At 40.0% G+C, this 15217-nt stretch overlaps 1 protein-coding gene across 1 annotated transcript; it reads right to left on the reverse strand.

The window, feature by feature from the left end:
- Nucleotides 1-958: 958 nt before the first annotated feature.
- On the reverse strand, nt 959-5771 carry cyp26a1 (cytochrome P450, family 26, subfamily A, polypeptide 1). The gene is made up of 7 exons (XM_067576424.1): nt 5163-5771; nt 4471-4695; nt 3523-3804; nt 3132-3281; nt 2851-2985; nt 1963-2109; nt 959-1829 (listed from the first exon to the last, which is right to left on the reverse strand). The coding sequence occupies exons 1-7, from the start codon at nt 5349-5351 to the stop codon at nt 1491-1493; spliced, it is 1467 nt and encodes a 488-aa protein (XP_067432525.1). The 5' UTR covers nt 5352-5771; the 3' UTR covers nt 959-1490.
- Between the last annotated feature and the right edge of the window lie 9446 nt (nt 5772-15217).

Here is a 15217-nt window from a genome sequence, read left to right on the forward strand (position 1 = left end):
TCCGGTTCAGTGCCCTGAAACTGAACTGATCAGTGTGAACTCTGTTTCACCCTCTTTCTGCTCATCTGCCAGGGTCATCAGCCCTCTGCTTTGCTTTCCCTCCTTCTATGGATTCCAGATTTTTCTTGTATTTTCCTTTTCTCCTCAGAACTTATTGATTCTGTAAGGATAATGGAATGTGTGTGTGTTTTAGGACCACCCACCCTCTGTGTGTACAGAGTAAATACATTAAGTATCATCATCAAACATCTATACCTGGTGTTTTCAAATAAACAACAAAGAGCTGCTCTTTATCTCTTCATGTCCAAACACATAGCTCACTAATAGCATCATCTAAACCTTTTGTATTCATTATATCCTGTAATTATTAATTTGCATATTATAATGAAGTTGTGATTCCAGATCAGCATGACTGCAGTACTTTTTAAAAATATTTAATTACATCCTGTTTTTCCTTAAGCTCCAAATTGTTAGCTTGTCTAAAACTAAATGTAAGATTCTTGCTGCAAAGAGACCAGTAAAGTAGGTTTGTAAAGAAATAGTTTGACATTTTGGGAAATAGCCTATGCCGACTTGCTTTGTTTTTGAGAGTGAGGTAGGACTACTTCTGGGTGAAGAACACCAAAAAAACCCCTCAAACAATTCAACAAAATAGATGTGTCAATCAGTGAGCTTTAGATGTGTTAAGTGTGTTTTTGAACATTGGACTGAGTTAGGCTAGCTGTTTCCTCCTGCTTCCAGTCTTTATGCTAAGCCAGGCTAACTGCATCCAAGCTCCAGTTCTGTACTTAACACACATGCAAATAAAATTAATCTCAATCTTTTCCACTCACCCTCACAAAAAAGCTCATTTGTTTATCTCCTTCAAAATGTTGAAGTATTCTTTTAATCTTTATAGCAAAGGTGAAGGATATTGCTGTTTAAACCTTTCATTTTAAATTAAATGACAAAAACAAGATTCTACACAAAACTGTTTATTAAATAAAAAGCCCATACAATATAACATAAATCACTTAAATAAATTGGGGTAAGATACAAAAGTTATATAAACAGACTCTACATTACATATGTACATGATCCTATAGATACACCTCTGAGCTGATTAAAGTGTTCCATGTCTGTGTATAGTGCCTCTCGTTTAGTTTCTCATCTTCAAAAAAAGATATATACAAATCCAATGTATTAACATAAGATAAAATGTAAAATACATTCTCAAATCATCTACAGTATCTACAATATGTACATTTCATGCCATTTCTAAAACACCACATTGACACAAGCCCAGAAGAACAGATCTGTGTGAATCATGTGTAAATGCAGTTTTTGATCTGTTTCCTAAGAGCTCCTTAGTGCTTCCAAAAACTCCCCAAGTACCCTGATCATAGTTTCCCTGTAGATCAGGAGGTAAAACACAGATGATTTGAGACTTTTGGGAAACCTCATATTTAACACTACTCTGCTTTTAGGAAACAAGCCCTCATTATAACAGTTTAATTTTGTACATAGCTGGTAAACTTGGTTGGCAAATTGTCGACAGGATAGACAGTAGGTCCTGTTTTCATGGTGGGTGGCCCGTTTAAAAGAGTCCAGTGACACTTTGTGACCACTTCCACCAGGAAGATCTTCAGCAGGACCTTGGCAAACTCCTTCCCAACACACATCCTGGAGCCCCCTCCAAACGGGATGTACTGGAACCTGGAGGAGTCGGTCAAGGGTTTGGTCATGAAGCGCTCGGGCTGGAAGTCTTCTTTGTTGGGGAAGATATCGGCCACGTCATGCGTGTCACAGATGCTGTAGATGACATTCCAGCCTTTGGGAATTTGGTAACCCTGAAATGGTGAGGTGAAAGGATCAGTAAGGAGATAGTTAGGACACATGGCTGTCAACTGTTTCTGGGATCTCTAAACTCTAAACACTGAGCTGCCCAGTGAACAGTCTTCATAGGGATGTTTGTTAACTTACATTAAGCTCAAAGGTCTTGAGGGCCACTCTGAAGCCTCCGGGGACAGGAGGGTTGATCCTTAGAGTTTCTTTAATGACACAACCAGTGTATTTCAACTGCTCCAAGGACTCGATGTTAAGACTCTGGATGTCCATCCCCTGCTCCTCCTGAACACAAAGACACAAACAGGAGTGTGAGGAGGGAGACAGTGCTAACACAAGTGTAATGCTAGTTGGCGAGGAATGGGATAGTGCTGGTTGTTGAATTGAAATTTTATCGTGCAGAAATAATATCAATGTTGGCATCAAAAAGCAAACACAGGAGGCAACTTATTTATGAATTCTGGTGCTCCCAGCTAAAAAAAAGTTTATCTACCCCCCTCCCCACAAGCTTAGACAAGACCACCAAAGCAACAAACATGTTTATCATTGATGACCAGCTCAGCATTATTCATCTGACCTGGCTTCATGATGCGGCTCTTGGTCACTTACACTGAGTAGCTTTACTGAGAAACCTTCAATGTGGATTACTCGATCCATGGTGCTCTACTGTATATTAACCCTACTGTTTATTTTAATATAGTAACTATAGTACAGTAGATACAGGTGGGGACTTTCCCCCAAATCGATAAAGGTGCTCAAGGATACCTGTGGTCCACTTATTAGCCTTCAACCACATCTCACAGTCTTCCTCAGGAGATGCAGTTTGCTCAGTTGTCATCATTTGGCCAAAGTATGGCTGACAACTGAGTAAACTCTACTGAGGAAGACTGTGATATGCAGTTGAGTGGACCTTGAGTTATTTTTCTTTAAACCACTGTTTCCAATGTTACACTCATGTCTGAAGATAATTTAACATGATCATGCATTTGGTTAGCTTTTCACAAGACAGTAGGACAGTCTCGTTACCTTGTCCATCAGTTCCTGCCTCAGTCTACCCACAACTTCAGGGTTCAGGCCCAGGAACATGACCAGAGAGGTGGCTGTGCTGGCTGTGGTTTCATGGCCCCCAAACAACAGTTCTGTAGCAGACTCCTTAATGGCCTGGAAACAGAGAATGTTTGTTAGTTTGGGCCCCAACATTAACAGCAGCCTTTAAGAACATAATATACACGATATCTAGTGTTTGGTTTTAAATGATATATGATTCATGTAGTTTGATACAGTGGATGTGATCATCTCATCATTACCTGCATGCTGAACGGTTCCCCATTCTTCTTGCTGCTGTCTATGAGCTGCTGCAGGGCGTCTCTGTGTTTGGACTCCTTGTCTGACTCCTGTACCTTCTTCTTGATGTTCTCTTCTATCTTGGAGTGGATGAAGTTCCTCGCCTTCAAACCCTAAAGGACAGGAAGGATGGCAGGAGGAGCAGGGAGGGACAGAGAGAAGGTGGAAATAAGGGAGGAGAGGATGAATGGAGGGTAGAGGAGAGACAGCATGAGAAGATGAATTAGCATGACTGCTATTCTGTATTATCAAGGTAAATATTATCCATAATCATATCTACATAATATTCAAACAAGCATGTTCCTCCTTAAAAAGGGAGAGTAGCTACATGAGCATCATTTGTTTCTCTCTTACCCTGTACAATCCGCTGAAAGGCACGTCGATCGGCAGAGAGAACAGATTCTTGATCATTTCTTCGAAAGCTTCCACCAACTGCTGCTCGTCTGTCCTAATCTGCTCCGGCTCGAAGCCCAGAAGGATCCTCATGGCAATACGGAACATCAGCCGCTTCATCTCCAGGTAGACCAGCACACAGGAATCCCTCTCCAGCCACTCCTTCACCGCAGCCCGCACCTCCTCCTGGATGACGGGGATGTAGAGCTCCAGAGCCTCCCTGGAGAAGGCCCGCATGATGGCCTGGAGAAGTGCAGAAGGGATGGATGGAGGGTTAGATTAATAAAAGCCAAAGTCCATACATCTAACATAATTTTTCATCAAATCATCCAAACCTGATTTTGTCCACTAGATTTCTGAATGATGACTGACAAGTTATATTTTGGCCAACATGATCAATTTGCAGACATAAGGACAAAATATTCACTTCATCTAGTTTTTGGAAAATACATTTTTCCAAGCATTTATTTATCTCATTTATAAGCAGGCATGATTTGATAAACTGATGACTTTTTTACAGTTCCCCCAGGGAAAGCCTATACATCCAAGCCCAGTTGATTAAATAATTTGAACAGTAACTACAGTCCTGCCACCAATCTAAAGGGAATAATGCTCCCTAATGTCACGTTTTTGTCTGATAAATTTCAAGCAAACGATAGAAAATAATATTGAATATTTGATGCTCATTTAACTGATAATTCTAAGATCAAAGTTGGATTGCCACGTTTTTTATTTCAAATAAAAAAAAACAGATTGGTTGGGAGATGTTTTTATCCCTCTGTTCAAAGTGCATATGCAGATGTCTTCAAAGTACATATGAAAATGTTAATGGTGGTTTAGGACCGTGGAGAGATGCTTACAGGGATCACTTTTGTTTGAAAGTGAGTTTAACATAAAATCATAACTTACCTTTTTCTTGGTCTTGTGCTGCGCTCCGTGCACATTTGACAAAGTGTCGGAGCCCAGGATGGTGCGCACAGACGCGGGCCACTGCACGGACACGAGCCTGTGTTCCCCCAACAGAATCTGCCTGACGTTATCCGCTCCGGTCACGCGCACCGTGGGGTTCCCGAAGAGGTGTGTGCGGTAGATGTAGCCGTACTTCTGTCGCTTCATCCGCAGAAACTTCCTTCTCTGCAAGACACAACCCAGATAATAAATAAACAATGATAAATACACGAATAAACACTGATACTGAACTGTAGACTGTACTGTACTGAACTGCAACTCACATAACAAACAACTACAATAATAATATACATGCGAAAATGAAAATAAAGTTAGAAAATAAGTCAAAAAGTTTAAACTAATCAATACTACTAGAATGATAAATTTATAGATTTCTAATGATGTATAACTAACAGCCGCAATAAAGCTGGTCCAAAGGGCTAGAGTTAATTTAAGACTGCAATAAAACTATTTAATCATGCAGGAGGGATAAGAGATAAGTTAAATGCGGTGCAGTTTGTTTACACAGATGAAATCCATAAAGTTATATATCCCTTGTAGTGTTTGGAGCATCCTTATCCAAACGGGTACATTACGCATCTTTAAGTGTTTCTGTGTGAAAGTAGAAGTCAGAAGCTGTGTCATGCGTTTACCTGCAGGATGAGCTGCAGCGTCTCTCCAATGAAAGGTAAGCCCATGGATCCCGGGGGCAGCGGTCTGGGGCAGCTCGGGTCTCTGCCTCGGATCATGTAAACTTCCCACAGCTTCACCGCCACCAGAAACAGCAGGATGGGAAGCACGATGGTGCACAGGAAGGTGGCCAGCAGTGTGCTCAGAGCCATGTTGCAGCGTCTTGTCAGAGTGGTGGCTCCGTTCAGGTGAAGCTCTGCCAGCTACTGAAGCTCCGGGCTGCTCATCCAGCGTTTTTATAGGCTGCCAGGGACCGCGGACAGCCTGTTACCTTCTCCTCCCTCAGATAAATTAGTTCACACAAAGTTCATCTTTAATTGTGGGTGTCGCTCGGCCCCGCCTCCGGCCGGTACTGGCTAGTTTGCCTCACCATTTGTTCCAAGGGCCGCATCTTTAATCCTTACCTCCTGTTGCACGCAGACAATCCGCGGCGGATTTCATTGAGAAAAGGTGATGATTCCCTCCGAGACAATGGAAGCGCATCCCAAGACGCCTTTGTTGGCAATAAGGCAGCTAGTTTACACACTCATTACCTTGGCTTAAGCCCCGCTTGTAGGATCAGTAATCATGCCTGCAGGGCGGCCTGCATTCAAGAGCAAAAAGCTTTTAAGCAGCACATTTTCAGCTGCTTCAGAAAATGGAAAAGAGGCTTCAGGTTGAAGAATGTCCTAATCCCTCTCCCTGTGTGTCTCATGCTGTCATTCAACATTAAGCCTTTTTTTTTTTTTTTTTAAGAAAAGTTACCTACTTTTTATAGGCTGCACCTGCACACAGTACCATTCTTAATCATTCCTTCCAGATTTAATTCTTCGCTCTCGTGTATCCTTATTTTTCGCGCGTGCCTTCATGACGTATCAATATAAGAATGAGGCAGCAGATGACTGTGAGAGATGAAATGATGATTAACACTTCGCTGGAAAGCAGCGCTGCCCTCAGCTTGACTCATTCTGCTTTCAGATTGAACCTCTTCGTAATCTAGAAGAAGACTTTAACCTGCTCCCTCTCTCTCCCTCTGTGTGTGTTATAAAAATGATATCTCTCTCAGCGGGTTCAAACTTGGGTCAGCAGAGACAGGCGGAGGGACACACACACACACACACACACACACACACACACACACACACTCATACACGCGCGTACACGCACGCAAGGTTATCCCCGGGCTACGCCGCATGAAAAGTAAACACCGAGCAGAGAAGGCGCTCATCAGCCGAGTCACCACATCCTCACTCTGCATTTGGACTCTGTTTTTACGACCTGCCATAACGTCAGGACGTGCGTGTGTGTGTGTGTGTGTGTGTGTGTGTGCGTGCTGCAGGGCCAATCGCTCAGTCAGAGTGAGACAGCTTGGCTGCTGCTTTTACAACGACACATTACATGGATGGATCTGTCTGTTCTGGCTGACTGTGTGCGTTTTTAAAAGAGGGCGCCCCGAGGTTCACCCCAGTGTGAAGGCATGACAACTATCACTATTACAGTCGCACAAAAGCCTGGACATATGATCTGGTTCCCATCCTGGCTTGGATGTAAAATTCCATGACTTTTCCTTGACTTTCTGCTGATACAAGCTGGGCTTTAGCTGCCACTGAGGACATTGGCCTTTTTTTGGGAGTTTTACAATCTTTGTGGGAGTTTATATTTTACCAGTTTACAATATGTTCATACTGATTTTAATATTTTTAGACTAAGTATATTTAAATCCCATAATAAATACATATATTTCAGTATTTCTCTGACAGAATTAGCAGCATGATGAAATCTTGGAAACAGTATGGCACGATTAACCTGCTAGGGGGGCCCAAGGGTGAAGACCAACTGGGCCCCCTGCTGACCCCCTGTTCCTCCTACTATCTTTGCAATACGTACAGTTTTTGAAATAAAATCAAATGCTTCCCGCACCCAGAATTGCTGATTTGATCTGCAAGGGCCTTGTAATTATGCAAAGAAACAGGACTCACTGATATTGTGCTTTAATGTTGTATACTCCCACACAAAGTTTGAATTAAATTAGCACACATCAGTGGGCACACATTAAACACATTATTATATGTTTCTGTGCAGTGATCTGTTTGTAAAATTCCCTGTTATTGACAGATTTCCACAGATAATTTATGAAACCTCAGAAAACATGGCACTCAGTTGAGAACAGAGAGACAGAACATTTCATCTTGTTGAAGGTTTCTGGTCTTCATGGACAGATGAGATTTGACTCTGACAACTCTGAACATGACAAAAAAAGTAAAGGCCTAACGATAAAATAACACCATTTTCATGACATTATTTATTTGCTCAACAGTATACAGGCTATAATCTGGGATTCCATACTTATACACAACTTTATAACTCATGTGTGTGTCCTGTGTCTGACTATGCTTCTAGTGTTTGGGGTTTTTACTAACATACAAGTTACAACACTGCATCACAGAGCTATTCAATCTTTTTTGGGAGACCATAAATTTACTTCAGTTTTGGTCATTATGGGATGGGAACCTCCAAACATGACAAAGGCTTGTGAAGACATCTGATCAGAGACTCACTAAAAAGATATATAATTACAACATTTCACATGGTCATCCCTGGGCTAATGAGTTTAATTTTATTTGTATGATTTGTCATGAATTTTCCAGAACAGGTTACTTTGTGATATTCAGGAGATTAGGAGTAAAATGTATAAAGAAAATGGTCTGTTAATATATGGTATAAACAAAAATAATGAACTTATTGTCTCATAACGAATAGCTATAGTGTAGAAACCTATGTGAAGTATAATTTAAACAAAAGACAAAGATCCCTATGTACACAGTTAGGTTCAGGAATATTACCATCAGCCCCAGAGACCGGCAGGTTTAATGCCACTCCAGAAGAGGACAGACATTGTTGTGTGAGTTAGGTGAAGTTGAGAATGAGGTTCATCTTTGTTTTACTGTCCTGTCTACAAGGACTTAAGGGATATACTTTTTTAGTAAAATGTCCTCCATTTATGTTGATTTCTTTGAGCTGGATGATTATGAAAAAACTTGAGTAGTGCTTCACCTTTTTTGTAGTAGATCTTATTTGTCAAGCTTGGGAGAGAAGACAGAATAATTTGTATAATAATAACTGAGCTGTATGATAATCTGTAATTTGTAATGAAATGAAATGTTTGACTGCAACTGTACTTTTGGTGTCTTGTAAACCCATGAGGGTTGGGCACCAATCAATCAAATATAGGCAACTGAAGAGTGAGCCACAATGTTCATGTACAAATACTTGTTCTCTCTGGCTTCAGACAGACAGCAGCGGGTGATGCATGTCAGGGTGAGTGGGTTTCCAGCTGGACATGCTGTAGCTGGTGAGTTTTTCTCATCACAATGTGAATGTGTGAAACAGGATTCTGCTGTTCAGGTGTGATAAAGCAGGGGGAGGAGGAGGAGGGTGTGGGGGGGTGGGGGTGGGGGGGTGAAGGGAAGTTCAAGTGTAGAGAATGATTCCTGGTTGTTTATGGGTCCACACCTCAACATGTCACTGTGTAAACTCACTGATCACCTGAAGAGATCTACACTCCTTCTTGCTATCTTCACTGCTATCACTTGAGCAGTATATAGTTTATACTATATGGACAAATGTGACCATGAAAGTACACTTCAATTGCAGATGAAAGTGTGCCAGTTGTGTTTTTACCCTGGTCCATAAGTCCACAACACTTTGGTCCACGTATGTGTATCTTCCGTCACTGTCAGGTCAGAGATATGGAAATATCAGAATCTAAATGGCAGATAGTAATAAAATTTCATGAACACATTCATGCTCCCCGGAGGATGAACCATTTTGAACTTTGCTCTAGCACCAGCTTCAGGACAAAGATAGACAATGTGTCTTATAATCTAACAGACAGTTTGTAATTCATTTACTGATCACGTTCACACTCCAGAGAAGTTAAACCCTTTCAATGTGAATGACACCATGACATTTCCTCTAGCACCAGCCTCAGGACATCACCAATATGTTTATTCAGTGTTTCTTCACAGGTATTTTGTTGTGTAATGATTATTGTAGCCTAAGGCCTCTATGTATCACGGATTGTCAGTCGCTCTACATGTGAACAGAAAAAAAAAAACAAGAATTTGATTTGAAGATTTGATTTGTCTGAAAAACGTTTAGCTTTGGAAAACATCAGCTAAGTCTGAACAGAACTGAAAAAAACTGTTTCAAAGTGTATAAAACCTTGTTTGAATGTGGTCTCAAGCAGCCAGTGGAGAGACAGGGAGAGCCCTTCATAGAGGAGAGCAGCAGGATTAGAGCTTCCATGACAGATTGCCCAGATGTGACATCTTTTGTTTTTGTTCATTTGCACCATGCAGGCCATGTCAGGACTGGGGTCTGTCCTACATGACATTAGATTTGTGCCTTGTGAAAATACAATGTGAGACAGATATAATAAATAAACAGATCAAATGAAACAATAGGCCTGCAGTGTAAATAAAGACTATTTAAAGTACTTTTTAAACCAGAGGTGGAATAAGTATTCAAATCATTTTCTGAAGTACACATAAAAATATCAGAATGATAAAATGCCTTTAATGTTTATTTAAAAGTTAACTTATGGATACATTAGCAGCGAGTCCAACCCCCCCCAGCAGAACCCCTCCTGAGAGACTGTTGATGAGCCACCAAGCAAACATTCTTTATTTATTTATGTTCTACATTATGGTCTAAAATAGTTTAAAAGCATTTTCTACACAGTCAGGTATGTAACATGCAGAGTACTTATTTAAATGCCCCCCCCCAACAACAACAACAACAAAAAAACAAAACAAAACAACAACAAAAACGCCAATTTTGAAGACATTTAAATTGTTGATGTTATTCCAGCTGGGTATCTCAGTAATTCAAATACTATTGAGTAGCTTTTTACAACAGTGCACCAGACACATGTTTAATATTCTCCTGTTGTCACTCACTACATCATACAGTCCCAATGAAATGTAGTAGAGTAACAATCAAAATACTAAACCTCGAGGCTAATTAAACCTAGTTGTGGTTTACTTTCCATCTCAGCTGGTGATAAAGTTGAGAGTTGATAGTCTGATGATGAACTGACTCACAGATCTGTTGGTGTGTTTGCTGTTTATCTCAGCTGATATGTCACTGCAGGGCAAAACACCGTCAATAAACGTGTAAAAGTATAAGCACACATACACGCGCACGCGCACAGAGCGCGCAGTCAGCACAAGCGCCAATAAGCCGCGGCGCGTGCGCGCGTGTTTGTATCTCTCCTCCCCCAGCTCGCGCCCTGGCTGACCTGCTTGTGACCCTGACATTTCGGTGAACTCTCGCGCGCAACCAAGTTCACTGTCCGTCAAACACACACGCACACACACGCACACAGTGAGAGAGAGAGCGAGAGAGAGAGAGAAAGAGAGAGAGAGAGAGAGAGAGAGATAGAGAGAGAGAGAGAGTTGACAGCGCTGGACAACACAAAACTACTTTAACTGTTACATTATTGTTGTTGTTGTTGTTGTTGTTGTTGTTTTACATATAAATATTAAATCATTGTTGAATAACTGAATTACTGTAGCTTAATAGACACTTAATCCATCCAAACCACAGTGAGCTAGATGTGCTCATTCCCATTGTCTTTAAACTGGTGTTGCAGTTTCTTATACAGTCAGTTTGGTTTGGATTGAAAAATGAATGGAATGAGTTGGGGTCATAAATCAGCTGCTAACTGTGAGACTGAGCCAACACAGAGCCAGTCCAAAGTTCTTTGGGGCCGTTAACTAAATTTGGTCCCTAACGTTCAACCATGCCCAGTTACAGAGTTGAAAGACCACACAACAAAAATGTCAAATTAAAAATCTGTACTGTTTTCTTGTATATCACACAATATGATGAATGAAACACTAGTGGCAGAAATGCAGTGTCAACAAACAACATGCACCTTTGACAATTGGCTTCAAGTTTTAAACTTGGCCTTAAATAAGTATTTCAGTCACTTTTTGAAGTGATTCATGACCCTCCTCCTGATCCTCCTCATAAAAAACAAACAAAATAACTGATATTTTATGCTTTTATTAGATTGTGATAACAGAGAGATGAGAGAGAGAGATGCAACACGAGTTCCCTGGACTGGAGCCAGTTACAGTTCACACATCAAGTCTTAATCCAGCTGGGCACTCTGTTAACTGGATTTTAAAAAAATCAGGAATGGAAATTAATTTAAAGCTGTACTAGTCAATATTTTTATATTGAGAAATGATCAAATGATAATGTGTAATGTGAAAGATGTCATTCATTGTGATGAACCAACAGAGAATCATCACTAACCCTGCAGGTCCTCTCAGCTCTACAGAGCTTTTCACCCTCTTATAGTTTTAGCCTCGAGCCTGTAAACTCTACCTGCAGCAGCCTGGTTAACAGCAGCAGCAGGCAGCTGTTTTCAGAGAAAAAGCCACTGTACCTGCTCAACACCAAACAGCAAACAGACACAGTTAGCTGTAGACTAGCTGGTGAACATAGTGAAGCATTCAACAGCCAGATATTTACAGATATTAACAGCTAAAAGAGAGTGAATGCTGTACTTACATTCACCAGGTGGACAGAAACACGACTCCAAATGAATAATAATGTTGCTCTGTGTCTGATGGATGTGTAAAGAGGTAACTGTTTCCTAACATGTTAGCCATAACAACTTTGTAAGGTGATGATATATCAGTGTTGTGTTTACGACTAATCTGCTGCCCCCAAGTGGACAAAAAAGTAAAAATCCATGACTGCGTCTTTAATGATATCCTGCAAATGCATTCTGCTTATCTGCATTTATGCTGATTTACAACAGGCTTTATGGTTCCTCTTCTTCTGGACTGGGATTTGTAGTTTGAGGTGCAAATCTGAGGTGCATTCCCAGTGGGAGGAGGTCAGAGGGAGTGTCAGGCTCCTGGTTCAACAGGAGGTCAATCACTGTTTTTCTTCTGACGTCAGCGGCTCTCTGTGTCTCACTGTAGAAACTCTGTGGGATTCAATAGGAGAGGGCATGAATTCACGTGACTAGTCACATCAGATGTTTATTAAAAATGATGAAATGTCTCCAGTGAAATTGTAATGTTGATTTACATTCAGTCCATCACACAGGTACACTACTTTCAAAGGATAAGGTTACAAAATGGGTTGAAAATGCATAAGAAAAACAAACAAACCAAAACAGACAAACAAATGAAATCTCTCTCATGTTGTGATGACACTACTATATAAAATGACCTGCTATTTATTCCTACAATCTCCATAAACAACATACAGCATAAAATGATGCTTTCTATGGTTTCTATTCTGTCTTGTTTTTGTCACAACTCTAAAATGTCACAGATGACACAATAAAAGTCAAAGATGATATTTCCATTGTGGTCCTTACAGTAAAGCTAGGTGTCATCATATTCTTAACAAACCAAAATACCAAATAAATACACCATAATTGTGAAAAATAAGTTGTAAAAATAATACATAATATAACGAGGATGCAGGGTGTTCCATCTACCTAAAAAATGTTTGCCACCAAAAAAGTACACATATTGTTTATTCATTTTAACTGCTCAAGTTTATTTTCTATGAGCTTTATCTTTTATGTGTGTGTAATTGTAGAATGTTAACTCCTACACGTACATGTAGAACTGACGACATGACCTTGGTGTCCTCTATAGATGATGAGCCTACACTTCCATGTTTCCCATAAGACATTCATTCCTTCTTTTTAAAATGTGGAAGATACCTTTTCTTTTTTATTGTTCAAAGTTAAATTGGACCAATCCCAGCCCAGTAACCTTAAAGACAATCTATGGTGGTCGGTAACTGAAGTCTGGTGGTGTTTTCTTAGACCTTCAAACCATGAACATACTGAGTCAAGACAACTCACAACAACAGCAGCAGTGTCTTAATCAATTTCCTTTATCAATTTTGGTCATAAGCCTGGTTGTGTTTTGTTGTTGACTTTCCTCTGGGTCTTTAATATCATGCTCTCTGCACACAGATGACTAACAGCATCCTAGATAACTAACGTGTCTAGCAGAAAAAATCTGACTATCCAGGACCTACGATAAGTTTTTTAGATAAGATAACATTTTAGAAACTCTAATATTCCAATATCCCACCCCATTAAGAAATGACCAGCCATCAATACAAGTTTCTAAAAAATAGTAAATAGTAAATTTCAGCCATATGAAGAGACAACTTCATCTGGGAGCCTCTTAATCTTACTGAATGACTGTGAAGCCAAAATGCTTTCATCCGTATCTAAAACTAAATGTATATGTCTGTGTCAGCAGGTGTGTCTGTCTGCTGTATTGTTGAAGCGAATGTAAAAGTAGTTTACTGCCTTGTTAAAGTGTTTGATCCCTGCACTAAAATACTTGTCACTCCTGCTGACACTCAGGAAGGAAACACTCTCCCCCTCCTCTCACTACATTGACACAGGAAGGCAAAATCTACTGGTTTCCCCTGGACGTCCAACTGCAGATGTGCAGTGGCGGGTTACACTGTTACATGAGGCTGATGTTGGCTTTTTATAATGAATAAGATCAGGGCTCATATTTATTAAGCATCTCAGAACCCTTCACAGGTATCACAATAGGCATCGTAATGACTAAAAACCACTCTTTTATGTGTAGGCTTTATGTACTGTATATGGGCGAGTAATATAGATGATAAAGGTTATGGGTTATGCAAAAATATGATGCCAAAATTAGTAAATAGCTTAAATCTGATAATAGTATTTATAAATAAGTCATCCTCAATAAGTCAAGTAAGTCCATATGTTTCCCTTGTTTTATTTGAACAAGTTAATTTATCTAGTTATTTACAAGGGAGAAAAAAGCAAAAATGAAAGGGAAGGTCTGTTAAAACAAGCTTAACATTGTGTAGCAGAAATGTGTCTCTTACTCTCCGCTTCTGTAAATAATCTCACAACCTCTAGTGAGTGTGACCTCTAGTGGGGGGTTCCGACCTCCAGGTTGGGTCCTGCCAATTCTATTTTCAGCTGCACCTTCTGTTAAAGGACTGGTTCACAATTTCTAGTCAGGTGCCCACTGGTTTTCCTGGCTGTAATCATTCCTCCTGTTCCAGTCCTCCCCTTTAAATGTAAGTGATGGGGCCAAAATCCACAGTGTGTCCACACAGTCATTTAAAAGTTGATGTGAAGCTTATGTGAAGCTTCATCAGTCTGAGTTAGTCATATCAAGTGGATATCTGCCACATTTACAGTCTTTTTTGCAAAAAGAGGAACTTTGGCACTAAAAAGTCTGTAACGTTGAAAGATATCTACTTGATTTGACTCATTTGGACGCTGAAGCTTCATATTAGCTTCAGATAAACTTTTAAATACAGGAGGACTGTGGATGTTGTCCTCCATCACTTACATTATAAATGAATTATGAAGGGATCTTCTAATGGTCAGTATGAACAGGGGGAATGATTACAGCAAGAAAAACATGTTTACATGTTCATTTGGCACATTTAGGTATTTATTTTGAGACAGACTTGAAAAATTGTGAAGCTGTCCTTTAACTTATGTGTCCTGTAAGTGTGGAAAATGTATTGATGTTATATATTTCAGTGTCACCAATTGTTGTAAAATGCACTGTAACAATATGAACATATCTCTCAAATATTACAGCCACACCATCTGTCATTTGAAATAAATAAATAAACAGAATTTGCATGAGGATGTTGTAAAGAGGTCAGTCACAAAAATGATTCAATTTTTGCCAGAACAGCATGTTTTAATATGTTTATTGTCATGAATGAACATCTCACCTTCCACAGAATGTCTCTTCCTGCAGCTCCTAACAGGTCGTTAACCTCTGGAGCTCTCCTAGATATCTACAGAGAATGTGTCAGGAGTTATTTCCTAGGTGAAGAAAGTTGATCATTTTTTTCACCAAAAATACTTCCCTCTGACAAATTTTGGATTTCAAGCAGTGATAGATACTGTAAATAGAATGCAAATTTGCAGATGGGATGAACTGTATATAGATGAAAGGTCACAATGTTA

The sequence above is a fragment of the Thunnus thynnus genome, chromosome 20 (genome assembly GCF_963924715.1).
Source record: "Thunnus thynnus chromosome 20, fThuThy2.1, whole genome shotgun sequence".
NCBI classification, from domain to species: domain Eukaryota; kingdom Metazoa; phylum Chordata; class Actinopteri; order Scombriformes; family Scombridae; genus Thunnus; species Thunnus thynnus.

What these genes read in the sequence shown, in the direction of transcription:
- cyp26a1 (XM_067576424.1), bottom strand. Translation starts at nt 5,351, where the DNA reads ATGGCTCTGAGCACACTGCTGGCCACCTTCCTGTGCACCATCGTGCTT. An exon ending in GGGAACCGTTCAGCATGCAG is followed by an intron (nt 2,986 to 3,131) that starts GTAATGATGAGA and finishes CTCTGTTTCCAG; the next exon opens with GCCATTAAGGAGTCTGCTAC. An exon ending in GGCAGGAACTGATGGACAAG is followed by an intron (nt 2,110 to 2,850) that starts GTAACGAGACTG and finishes CTTTGTGTTCAG; the next exon opens with GAGGAGCAGGGGATGGACAT.